General features: G+C 40.1%; 1 protein-coding gene and 2 non-coding genes across 3 annotated transcripts in view; 2 read left to right on the top strand and 1 right to left on the bottom strand.

The window, feature by feature from the left end:
* Positions 1-12,477, top strand: part of LOC126252801 (sodium-coupled monocarboxylate transporter 2-like) — a 205,278-nt gene that overhangs the window by 133,226 nt on the left and 59,575 nt on the right. The window contains exon 8 of the mRNA XM_049953736.1: positions 9,733-9,873. Within this exon, the coding sequence (XP_049809693.1) occupies positions 9,733-9,873 (141 nt within the window). The remainder of the gene's footprint in view (positions 1-9,732; positions 9,874-12,477) is intronic.
* Trnas-uga (transfer RNA serine (anticodon UGA)) lies at positions 3,355-3,429 on the bottom strand. Its single transcript has one exon. It is a non-coding gene; the product is annotated as a tRNA-Ser (tRNA).
* Trnas-cga (transfer RNA serine (anticodon CGA)) lies at positions 3,776-3,850 on the top strand. The gene has a single exon. It is a non-coding gene; the product is annotated as a tRNA-Ser (tRNA).

The raw sequence follows: 12,477 nt of genomic DNA, 5'->3' as shown, positions 1-12,477 counted from the left end.
TTTCAGGAGTGCTTGTTCTGCAAGGTTTGCAGGAGAGATTCTGTAAAGTTTGGAAGGTAGGAGACGAGATACTGGTAGAAGTAAAGCTGTGAGTACCGGGCGTGAGTCGTGCTTTGGTAGCTCAGATGGTAGAGCACTTGCCCGCGAAAGGCAAAGGTCCCAAGTTCGAGTCTCGGTCGGGCACACAGTTTTAATCTGCCAGGAAGTTTCATATCAGCGCACACTCTGCTGCAGAGTGAAAGTCTCATTCTGGAAACATCCCCCAGGCTGTGGCTAAGCCATGTCTCCGCTATATCCTTTCTTTCATGAGTGCTTGTTCTGCAAGGTTTGCAGGAGAGCTTCTGTAAAGTTTGGAAGGTAGGAGACGAGATACTGGCAGAAGTAAAGCTGTGAGTACTGGGCGTGAGTCGTGCTTCGGTAGCTCAGATGGTAGAGCACTTGCCCGTGAAAGGCAAAGGTCCCGAGTTCGAGTTTTAATCTGCCAGGAAGTTTCATATCAGCGCACGCTTGGCTGCAGAGTGAAAATCTCATTCTGGTGACATGAAAGTGACTAGCAAATATGGAGTCATGGGGGGCGGAAGATAAGGTCAGGCCAGCGAGTGGTGTCCAGACGGTGGACACGGGTGCCAACGGAAAGAATTAGAGGATTGGGAGAGTGGCAGGTTTGCTGGTAGAAGGAAGCGGCTGTGGAAAGGATGTGGGAGTGAAGGAATGGCACCTCGGCCAGGATGTGGAGTTCTTGGGTGGGGAAGTCAAAGGGGAGGTGGAGGGCATGCCGGAGAGCCTGATTTTGGATGGTTTGGAGTCGGCGGAGGTGGTTGGGGGCAGCATTGCCCCACACCACCGCCGTGTATTTAAGGATGGGATGAACAAGGGAGGTGTACAGTCTGACAGCAAGGTGAGGAGGGAGAGAAGAGGTGGAATTGATGAGGAGGTAGTGCAGGCATAGCTGCCCTACCGCCTTTTGACGCACGTCATCAGTGTGGGGGCACCAGGTGAGGCGTTGGTCCAGGGTAACGCCCAAGTACTTCGTAGTATGAGTCCAAGGGACGGGGGTACCGAGGACAGACACCTGCGGGAGCTGAATGGGAATATGGCGCTGGCAGATGATAAGGGGGACCGATGACCGTAGCAGTCTGGTCCCTTTAATCCCCCAAACCAACCAACCAAGATGATAAGGACTTGGGTTTTGGAGGGATTGAATACCAGATGCCAGGTCCTAGCCCATTCGGTAAGGGAATCTGTTGCCCCTGGAGCCGCTGCTGCAGACCTGCCACACTCCGAGAATGAGAGTAGAGTGCAGTGTCATCCGCGTAAAGGGCTAAATGCACCCTCGGCGCAGATGGCAGGTCAGCCATGAAGAGGGAGTAGATCAGTGGTCCAAGTACACTGCCTTGCGGTACTCCTGCCCTGATACGTTGTAGCATAGATTTCCCCTCGGGGATCCTAACATGGAAGGTGTGACCTTCCAGGCATGCCGGTGATGAGCGGTTTCTGGCTGCTTGAATCTGGTGGTGGTCTGAATGCTTGGCGAACTGCATCGAATAGAGTCCCAGGGTGACATCCATCCCTGTATGTTCTTCAGAATTGCTGAATACCCTTCATTGAAGCTGCTCACTGCCAGGAAAGTCGCAATCTCCACAGTGTTTGCACCAGAATGCAAATGCTTGGGGGTAACACCCAAACAAACGTGTTCAAACTTTCATTTGAATTTTGTGTGTTTTCTCCCAAGCACCGGTACAATAACTCGTCCTCCGAAAGAAATAAACTGGTGCATGAAGAAGTCCAATCTCAGGCAGGTACATTTTTTTTTTCAACCGCGAATAACAAACATTTCCGTTCTGCATTGTGAAAAACCATTTCAGGGGTGGATTCTAAACACTTTTATGAATCCAAAAATGCAATTAAAAAAAAATTGATTTTTAGAACCAAAAGATAGTAAAACTCCCCTTAATGGCGTGGTGAAGTTGTTTAAATGTCTGACTGTAGGCTGCTGCATTTATGGTCTCAGTTCTAGGCATATAGTCAATGAGCAAGGCACCCTTGAGACCCTATAGCACTGTAGCCATCAACTTTCTGGTGCTCAAAATTTGTTTTGCTTTTTTGAGTTTTGAGTTTCATTGGAGACTGCAGATGATACAATTCCATTGGTTGGCACTTTGTTTCAGGTGTGAAATGTGATATCCAAGTCTCATCACCAATGACACTGTGATTCAAAAATTTACCACCATCCCTTTCATAGCAAGTGAGAAATGTCAATGCAGCTGCCATTCATTTGGTGTCTGACAGAATTCAAGGTACCCACTTAGCACACACTCTTTAAAAAGCCCAGATCTGTCCTAAGAATCCTGTACAACACATTTCTTGAAATGTCTAGAAAGAGTGAGTGCAGTCCACTAATCGTGAAACACCTATCTTCTTGGATTTTTGTTTCAATCCTTGCTATGATTCCAGTCATCACTGAGAGCCAGTCCAAGTGATATTCATTGTGAACATTCTTCCATCCACCATTAAACATGATAATCCACTTCTGAACTGCTGCTTCATTCATCCCAGTATCATAAGCCTCAGTTATCTGTCTACAGATGTCAATCAGTGGGACTTTTTGTGCAGTTAAAAGTGGATAATGCTGTGCATCTCACACTTAGTGGGATCATCAGTTTTGTCACACATTTTAAAATAGCACAGCTAAGCATTAAGCAACTATATTGTATCATAGCCACTGCCAAATTGAAGTGGATGAGTACCAAGGTCAGTGGTCAATGAACAGTGGTGGTAGGGGATGTGGTCACATGTCAAAGAATCTTTTTTCTGCCTTTCTAAAGCAAATCATTTTATATCTTCTTCATATTTGTATATAGCTTCCACATGTTTGTGGGCCACAGCTCACTTGATAGAAATTTACTGATAGGTGGAACTATTATTTAATGGTAAATCCACCAGAATGCAATTCGTGACCTTCTTGAGTAGGCGTCTACACAATATCTGAGTATCAGCTCAGTGTGTACTGTTTCTATAAATTGCTCCAAAATGTTTGGATTGTCCACATATCTGTGAGTGTGTGTGTACTTAGACTGAATGGGAGCAGGGAGTGAAAGGCTCTCTCATGGTCATCCAGCTTGTAAGAATGATTCCTGTGGCAGCATATTACAAGTTTCAGTATGTCCCAATGGAATTCAAGTCAGCAAAACCTGCAGGCCATTCTGTTTGGCCAACTCCTGCCTCATAGAGGAAGGTGTTCACGAAGTGGGCAGGCTGCTCTCAACCTTTATCATCTTTAAAGATCCAGAATGAGATTTTCACTCTGCAGCAGAGTGTGCGCTGATATGAAACTTCCTGGCAGATTAAAACTGTGTGCCGGGCCGAGACTCGAACTCGGGACCTTTGCCTTTCACGGGCAAGTGCTCTACCAACTGAGCTACCCAAGCACAACTCACGCCCTGTCCTCACAGCTTTACTTCTGCCAATACCTCATCTCCTACCTTCCAAACTTTACAGAAGCTCTCCTCCGAACCAAGAAGAAATAGCACTCCTGAAAGAAAGGATATTGCAGAGACATGGCTTAGCCACAGCCTGGGGGATGTTTCCAGAATGAGATTTTCACTTTGCAGCGGAGTGTGCGCTGATATGAAACTTCCTGGCAGATTAAAACTGTGTGCCGGGCCAAGACTCGAACTCGGGACCTGCTTGGTTTGCAGGAGAGCTTCTGTAAAGTTTGGAAGGTAGGAGATGAGGTACTGGCAGAAGTAAAGCTGTGAGGACGGGGCGTGAGTCATGCTTGGGTAGCTCAGTTGGTAGAGCACTTGCCCACGAAAGGCAAAGGTCCCGAGTTCGAGTCTCGGCCCGGCACACAGTTTTAATCTGCCAGGAAGTTTCATCTTTATAGATGGTTGCAACACCGAATGTTAGTTGTAGGACTCAGCAGTGGGTTGGAGGATTGCATCTCAGCAGTACACAGCTATGAAATACTCTCAATACCGATGAGAGGTGTCTGTTGTCTGTACATGATACTAGCCCAAAACATAACTGACCCCTGTTGAACTTGTGGGACTGCATGCCTGCATGCCTGAGATATGTATTGATAGTTAGCCATCTTCAAATTATTGTATGGAAATCATTATGTATCAGACAAATCCTACACTCACTGGTGAAGTAAACCAAATGGCACTGATCCAAGTTCCATTTATGGGCATTCCATTGCCCACCTATTTTTTGCACCATGGTGCAGGGGGGATCTGGTCATATAGAGATGATAGTATACCGTCTGTGTCAGGACAACACAGCCCTCCAAATTGCCTCCAGAAAAGCAGTGTGCAGCTCTGTTGCACTCTGCCCAAATTCCATTTGAGCTTTAATTTTTAGATAGCTCTCAGCCGCTGTTTTGATCTCAAAAGTCACTATTATGCAGATTCTCAATGTTTAGTGCCTCAAAAATAACAGGAGAATTTTGAACAATGTCACTGAGGTGTCATGCCTAACTTTCTGTGGTAGCAATTCCCAGCAATTAAGTGACAGAGCAAACTTGAAATTACTGGTTGAGGCACATTGACAGTCTGAATGGTGTATAAGCTGATGGGTTACGTTAAAAAAAATTTTAAAAATTGAAGTTATGTCCCATTCCACTACATTAATGATTATGAAACTTAAGTTATACATGTGCTTATGTCATGTTGACCTTAAAAGTGATTTTTATTATCTTAGTTCTTCCCTGCTTGTCTTTAGTGTATTCAGATTTTGCAAGTGACTATTCTTTGTGCTGTTCAGGTACTGCTCTAACTATGGGAATAGGTAAGTGGCAGGGTCTGACATTAATATCAGAATACTTATGTGCACTTACTAATACTGTGATGAGTATAGTTCATCCTGAAATTTTCTAGTGCATTTAATTCAGTGGTGTCATCCAAATAGTATAATATTTTGGCATCTGCGGACTGTCCCGATGGCTAATTTTTCTTTCACCAGATGTCGTCTTATACAACCTGACCCTCTCGCTGTCGAATTTGGTACCAGTGGGTAGACCTGCTGAAGAAGTGGAGGAGGAAGTGCCATTCTGGGACATCAGCCATGATGCTCAGTCTCTGTGCTGCCACTGTGAGAGTCAGGTCTCTACCAGTGAGGAGGTATCACATCTATATGGTGTGATCTAAGCTCTTCAGTTGATGTGATCTGAATGGTTTTTCCTGTATACTGTGACCATGTTTTGAGTGTGCTTAATGCCATTAGCTTTATTTATCAGTTCATCACATAGTTGGATCTCCACTGATTCCTTGAAAACACAATCCCAGAATGTGTTGGCCTCTTTTAAGATTCATGCTATATTCCTTGGAATGCCAGTGCTCTGTCACAGCTGTCTTCATTGGTTATTCCTTATCTGTGTGACACTTATACTATATGCATCTTTCCTGTATCATATGGATGGTCTTACCCACATACATTTTCCTGCACTTGTAGCCTACCCAATTTACCTGTATGGATGTCCTTGGTAGCCTGCAACTGCATGGAAAAATGGCTGAAATATTGGTCTAAAAGAAGAAAATTGTCAATAATGTACTTCACACCAAACCTTGAAGTTCATATACTTCAGTCTGGTACCAAGAAATGGGTAGCCATGTACTACACCTGACAATGGCTCCATAAATGCAGTCTGAAGGCAGTAACCTAACAACAATGTTATAGTTCACAACTGTCCAAGAGTGGCAAATAAACAATCAACATAAGTCACAAAATAAATCACTCTGTCTCATGTCCACATGATTTAGAAAAGATATCACAATATTTGTCAGATTAAATGGAATCACCAAAGCTAATTATGAGTACAAAGCAAGACTTTGTTCTCATTAGTCAACACTGCTATTACAAGTCATTGTTACAGAATGACACATACTTTGGCTTCGGAGATAAGTTCATGTTCAGAGTAATTATTAAAATTATCACTGAATTATTCAGTAATAAGCAGCAGGACGTGAAACACATTGTGAACACAGTAAATCTTTTTGATTTATCATATCCACCAGATCAACTGTCCTACATTTTCCAAATGGGCAGACATAGGTGCTATTCAATTACAAACTCATTGCAGGCTAACCCTTTCATGTTAGGTATGGTCTTATACCAAGTGGCATAAGAACAAACTGCCAAAACTATGTATTTCTTTAAAATTTGGGTAGGTAGGAATTTACTGTTTCTGATGAACTACAAAAGTTAATACTGTGAGTCCTCTCATTTATATGAATGTGTGCCATATAGGAAAATATAGTTAAAATCATTAATTAGTGCTCCAATTAATTAGTAATGTATGTAAGATTATTCAGAAAAATTTGGGCAACAAAGTATATAATCCAAATCCAGAATATCACAGTAGTTATGACTGAATTTTCACTGAAAAGTGGCAGCCTCTATGAAATTCAAATTCAGTTAACATAAGATTTTTAATACCAGAAAAAAATATGTGTTAATGTAAAACTGGATTATTACACTGCTGAATAGTATAGGTCCTAATATTGAAGTATGTCTCCTTGCTCACCCCAAATCTGCAGACTCATAGTGTATGAATATTTTTAATTAATGACATTTACTAATTAACATGTCTCCAGCCAAACTAATTATTTCAGTGCATTTAGAAAAATCAAATGAATGATCTGAGTAATAAATTTACACTGACCTAGGTCTAATTACGAAATTTAAGTTTTCATGTGCCTGCTATATGTTATGTAAATGGCCATTTTGGTAATTAATGAATTTAGGGAAAAATATGTTAATTATGGGGGGAGGGAAACATAACAGATGGGAGGTGCCCAACTTGCCATGTCACACACTGCACTGAATGAAAAAGATTCCTGGTTTTCAGGGTCCTAGGTTGTCCTTAACAGTCCAAAATGAGGCTTTTGTCTTGGCATTAAGAGAAATATGAGGGTAATCCCAAAATAAGGTCTCCAATTTTTTTATGATACATAGACCTGTTTATTTCTACAATGGTTTACATCAGTTAACAGCTTGAACATTTAGCTATTTTTTGACATAATCACAATTTCAGCCGACGCATTTTTGTACACAATGTGGCAGTTTTTGTATGCCCATGTCATACCAGCTCTCCGACATGCTACTCAGAAAGTTATGAACCTCTTCTTCCACCTCGTTGTTGGAGCTTAATCACTTTCTGGCCAAATGTTCTTTTAATCTAGGGAACAGGTGATAGTCACCGGGCGCCAAGTCAGGACTATAGTGTGGGTGGGTGATTATGTTCCACTGGTACTATTGCAGGAGAGCAACGGTTTGCCTAATGAAGTGTGGGCGAACATTGTCATGGAGAATGTGTACACCCTTGCTCAACATTCCACTTCTCTGGTTCTGAATTGCCCCTTTGAGTTTTTTCAGAGTTTCACAGTACCTGTCAGCGTTAATTGTGGTCCCAGCGATTCAACTGGTTGATCCAATCTGACTGAATACCCAAGCACATTTCAAAATCATCAAGCTGGAAAATCATAAAATCATACAAATTTAATTCATCTTCCTTCAGAATATTTTGTAATGTACCGCAATACCTACAAGGCACATTTTTTGTCTATATGCTGAACAGTAATCACCTATAAGAACTTTAAAAAATTAGGTGCAAAATTAGCTGAAACACTCTTATAAAAAGCGAATATGCAGTGTTTACCAAACAAGCTCAATGACCCTTTTATATGGCACCTTACTGATTGAGCAGCAGACAAACCATTCTACCAAAATTTGTCTTTGTTTACAACTTACTGCCCAATTCATGTGATCATTCCATTTCACCAGGTAAAACAATATTTTAGTTTCATACAGAACATAAAAATACTGCTATATGTATAAAATATATTTTATTGGTGTTTTGAAGTGTCTGTGGTCTGTCAAACATCTTTGATATTTTCTTAATTCAGTCACAGTTGTAACAGGAGATGCTCTTGTCAGTATTTATCAATTGTTTCTATGACATTATAGTGCTTATAAGACTGATGGAGCTTTACATGCCATATATAAAACCATGCACAGGTTTTTCTCAATTGTTGTGCCCCCCCCCACAGGCAAAATTATTTTGAAATTTGAAGATTCATATCTAATATTTGTCACGTGTAATTACATTAATTTTTGAAACTGTAATTTCCATAAAATTGGGAAGCATTTGTTACCTTCCAGTGTCTGTTTCTGAAGTTAGAAGAAAGGATATATATTTCCGAATGCCTGAAATTCAATATAATAACTTAAATTCAATTATTATTTCTCAGTATGAAACAGAGTTTTACTTTTTACTATGTTATATTTGATTGTGTTTATAATACTCAGTTTCGGTTCTGTTGGACATAATCAGTTTTCAGATTTAATGCTATCAGTTTAGTAACTTTTTTGTATTACTATAATTGAGATATAACTCTGACAACATGCCAAACTGAGTATATGGTTTTCTCATACTTAAGAACTTAAAATTAATTATAACTGCTAAGATATAACACAGTGCTCCAGAACATGCTGGCCTCTGTTAAAGGGATGATAGAGTGGACTAAAGCAAATTGTTGTTAATTTAACAAGTGTGTTCAAAGAGATTAAAAAGACAAGACATGTGAAATGACAGGCCAAACAGCGTGTTCACACAAATAAACAAACTTTTGTATCCTGGCTAATGTATTTGCACATTAAATAGGCCTTGTTTTTTTCATTCATCAAAGCATCAATGCTGCTTGCACTTTTTGAGCGCCACTACCTTGAAAATATGATTTAAAATGCTTTTCCACAAAAATTTACTTCTTTTCATTGCAGTAAAGATATAATAATTCCAGGTGTAATTCAATCAATTCAGTCTCCATATCGCTCATGCCAACAGAAAAAAAAGAGACAATCTGTTACCTATTTCACTGACTTTTGCAGTCACAAATGAAGGGAGTAATTATTTAGTATGTTTTGCTACCTTTAAAAATTTTTATCTGTTGACAAAGTATTATAAAGATGCGTTGCATCTAACAATTTTAGTAACTTTCATGAAATTGCTGGAAAGTAATTCATTCTAAGCAGTACCAAAGAGCCTGGTTTATTCATCCAGCACTGAAGAAAATAGAATAAAATGAGCAAGAAACACAATTTTCCCTGCAGTGTTACCAACTGTTTCTCCATCTCTGTTTTATGGCAGAACAGAAGAGACATTTTGAAAATCATCAAGTTTCCCTGAAAACAACTGCTCAGCTGCAGGTACCAAATAATCCTTCTTGTGAAAGTGCATAATGTCTGGCACTATGAAAAGCAACAAGCTAATTTGCTTGAACTGACAAAGCATGACAGACTATTTCTTCTGAAAACATAAATCTAGTTTTGTAGTATAAATATGGATTACAAAGATGAACATCTCCTTCACTTCTCCTGCTCCATGAATCTTAATTCAGTCACATCACTCAACAAAGTATTCTTTAATGTTTGCATCTCACCGCCTGCGCTTTACATTCTAAAAGTTCCTTTGTTTTTTCCTTTCCTGTAGCTATGTATTTTGAGAGTATCCTGTTCAAAAATCAAATTGTACCTGAAAGCTGACATTAGTGCAAGAACAGAGATGAATATGTGTATTCTCATACTGAAATATTGAGAAATCCACTTCTGATGATGTATATGGGAGCAACTGTCAAGATGCATGTAGCTGCTGACCAGCCATTTTTTAGATAATTTGTACAAATAAAGTAGAATGAGTAGAAATAATTCCTTACTGTTAATTCTTTATTGCTGCAGACTAAGTCTGGATCCAACGGAGAGACATACTATCTGGAGTGTTGTTATAGGAAACTACACTAGTGTACTTGCTGCCTTTGCTGTTAATCAAGCCATGGTACAACGAGCTCTTGCCATGTCATCAATAAGGAAAGCAAAAATGTAAGTTATATACATTTTCAGAACTCATCATACATTGTTAATAGCTATGTCTGGCAGGCTATATGCTTATTTTGTTGTAAATATTTGATGTAAAGTTAGATATAAGTTCTATTTGAAGGAATGAAGAAAGGAAGACTTGAGTCTAACAACCCACTGACAGAGATGAAGTACAAGCTAGGATTAAGGAATCATCCTGGAATTTGCCTTAAGCAATTTAGGGCAATCATGGAAAAGTTAAATCCAAATGGCCAGATGTGGCTTTGAACCATCATCATCCTGAATACCAGTTTATTGTGCTAACCACTGTGCCACCTTGCTCAGTATTTCTATATGATGGTCTCTTGGAAGCACAATTGAATGGTATCATTAGGAATGGGTATATTTAAGGAGATACACTTGTCACAATTCTCAAGCATACCTGCAAGCTAGACACACACGTGTACAGCAGTCCTGGGGCTTCTTCTTGGCCAAATTAAGTAGTAGAGAGTGTAGACTATGGTAGGTTTCCAAGTAGCTTTGGTCAGTTAAGATTGTGACTGCATTACCACCCTGTTAGATGTGTTGCATACCAGTCAGGCATTACCTCAATTTGTTTGCTTTTTCTCCCACAGGGAGACCAATGTCTCTGCAGGCCACAGGTGTGACAATTAATACACAAGCTCAACAATACAAGAATGCTGGTTGCTATCAGCTAAATCAGGAATTTATTCAATCACAGCAATTGTTATATCAAGCTGATGGGCGCTTAGAGAACTGAAGTCTCATCTGTTGCTCCATATTAGTAAGACAGTGTTCTAAGACATGACTGAGACATGCCTGACACATGACCTTCTCACCAGTGATGGAGGTTTCTATCTGACTTTTACATGGGATAAGACTATGTTTATTAATAAAAATGAGGGAGATTAAGTGTATTCCCCATAGTGTCTGTGCAATGACAATCATTGCTGTACCATCTACTGTGATGGTATTATCTATGTTGTAATTGTTGGTTGGCGTCAGTCTTCCATTGTGGTTTGTACAAGCTTCACTGCAGGTTTACATCATTCGTCTATAAATAGAAAAATTGTTGAATGTGTTTCATTTTATCTTCTCTCTGATCTCTTCCAGTAATCTTCTTTCTTCATTTGTTTCCTTCATTATGAAGTTGTCAGTCCAGTTCATCTTGAGCATTCTTTTCCATACCCACATTTAAAAATTTTCTAAATATCTTTCTTCTTTGCTTTCATCTCTCCATTATTCACTGCTTATAACACTGCACTCCAAACATGGCATTTAACAAATCTTTTCCTCAGCTCCATAGGAATTCTTCTAGATGTTAGTGACTACTTAACCTTTTCAAATAATCTGTTTGTCATTAATACCCTCCTTTGCACGTCATACAACTTTCCAGGTATAGAAAGAATTTTACTTGTTCTATCTTTTTTCTGTCTAAGAATATATTAACTCAAACTTTCTTCTTGCTTATTCTCATAACGTTTATCTTTTCTATGAGCGTCACTCCAAAAGAAATGCACCCTATGGTTTTTAAATCCATCTTTTATTCTACATGTTTGAAAGTTTTACAGTGTGTAGATACATCCTTAGGAACAATATTTTCATTTCTCTACATAATTTCATCCCTCTCAACTGCCTTACACCATCTTGGAACCAGCACCTGTATACCCGCATGATAAAATTCTGGACCAACCTGTTGAAGCCACTGTTCGGCAGCATGCACAAGGGAGTCATCATCTTCAAACCTTGTTCCACGAAGAGAGTCTTTCAGTTTCCCAAAGAGATGGTAGTCACATGGAGCCAGGTGAGGACGGTAAGGCAGGTGTTTCAGTGTTGTCCATCCGAGTTTTGTGATCACTTCCATGGTTTTTTGACTGACATGTGGCCGCGCATTGTCGTGCAACAGCAAAATATCCAGCTTTTGCCAATGTGGTTGAACACGACTCAGTCGAGCTCCAAGTTTCTTCATTGTCGTCACATATGCATCAGAATTTATGGTGGTTCCACTTGGCATTATGTCCACAAGCAAGAGTCCTTCGGAATTGAAAAATACCGTAGCCATAACTTTTCCAGCAGAAGGAGTAGTTTTGATTTTTTTTTCTTGGGTGAATATGCGTGATGCCACTCCATTGATTGCCTCTTTGTCTCTGGTGAAAAATGATGGAGCCATATTTCATCACCTGTCACAATTCTTCCAAGAAATTCATCTCCACCATTCTCGTACTGTTCCAAAAGTTCACTGCATATTGTTTTTCTTGTTTCTTTGTGAGACACTGTCAACATCCTGGGAACCCACCTGGCACAAACCTTTTTTAACGCCAACACTTTCAGTATTCTGCAAACACTTCCTTCCCCTATCCCAACGTAGCGTCACAATTCGTTCACTGTGATGCGTCTGTCAGCAGTCACCAATTCATTAACTTTCTGCATGTTGTCTGGAGTGTGTGCCGTACGAGGCCTGCCGCTGCGAGGACAATCCTCAATATTGCCGTGCCCGCTTTCATCACATAACCTGCTTGCCCACCAACTAACTGTACTGTGATCGACAGCAGCATCTCCATACACCTTTTGCAACATCTTGTGGATGCTTCCCACTGTCTTGTTTTC

Source organism: Schistocerca nitens, chromosome 4, assembly GCF_023898315.1.
Source record: "Schistocerca nitens isolate TAMUIC-IGC-003100 chromosome 4, iqSchNite1.1, whole genome shotgun sequence".
NCBI classification, from domain to species: domain Eukaryota; kingdom Metazoa; phylum Arthropoda; class Insecta; order Orthoptera; family Acrididae; genus Schistocerca; species Schistocerca nitens.
This window is presented reverse-complemented; position numbering and strand designations above follow the sequence as displayed.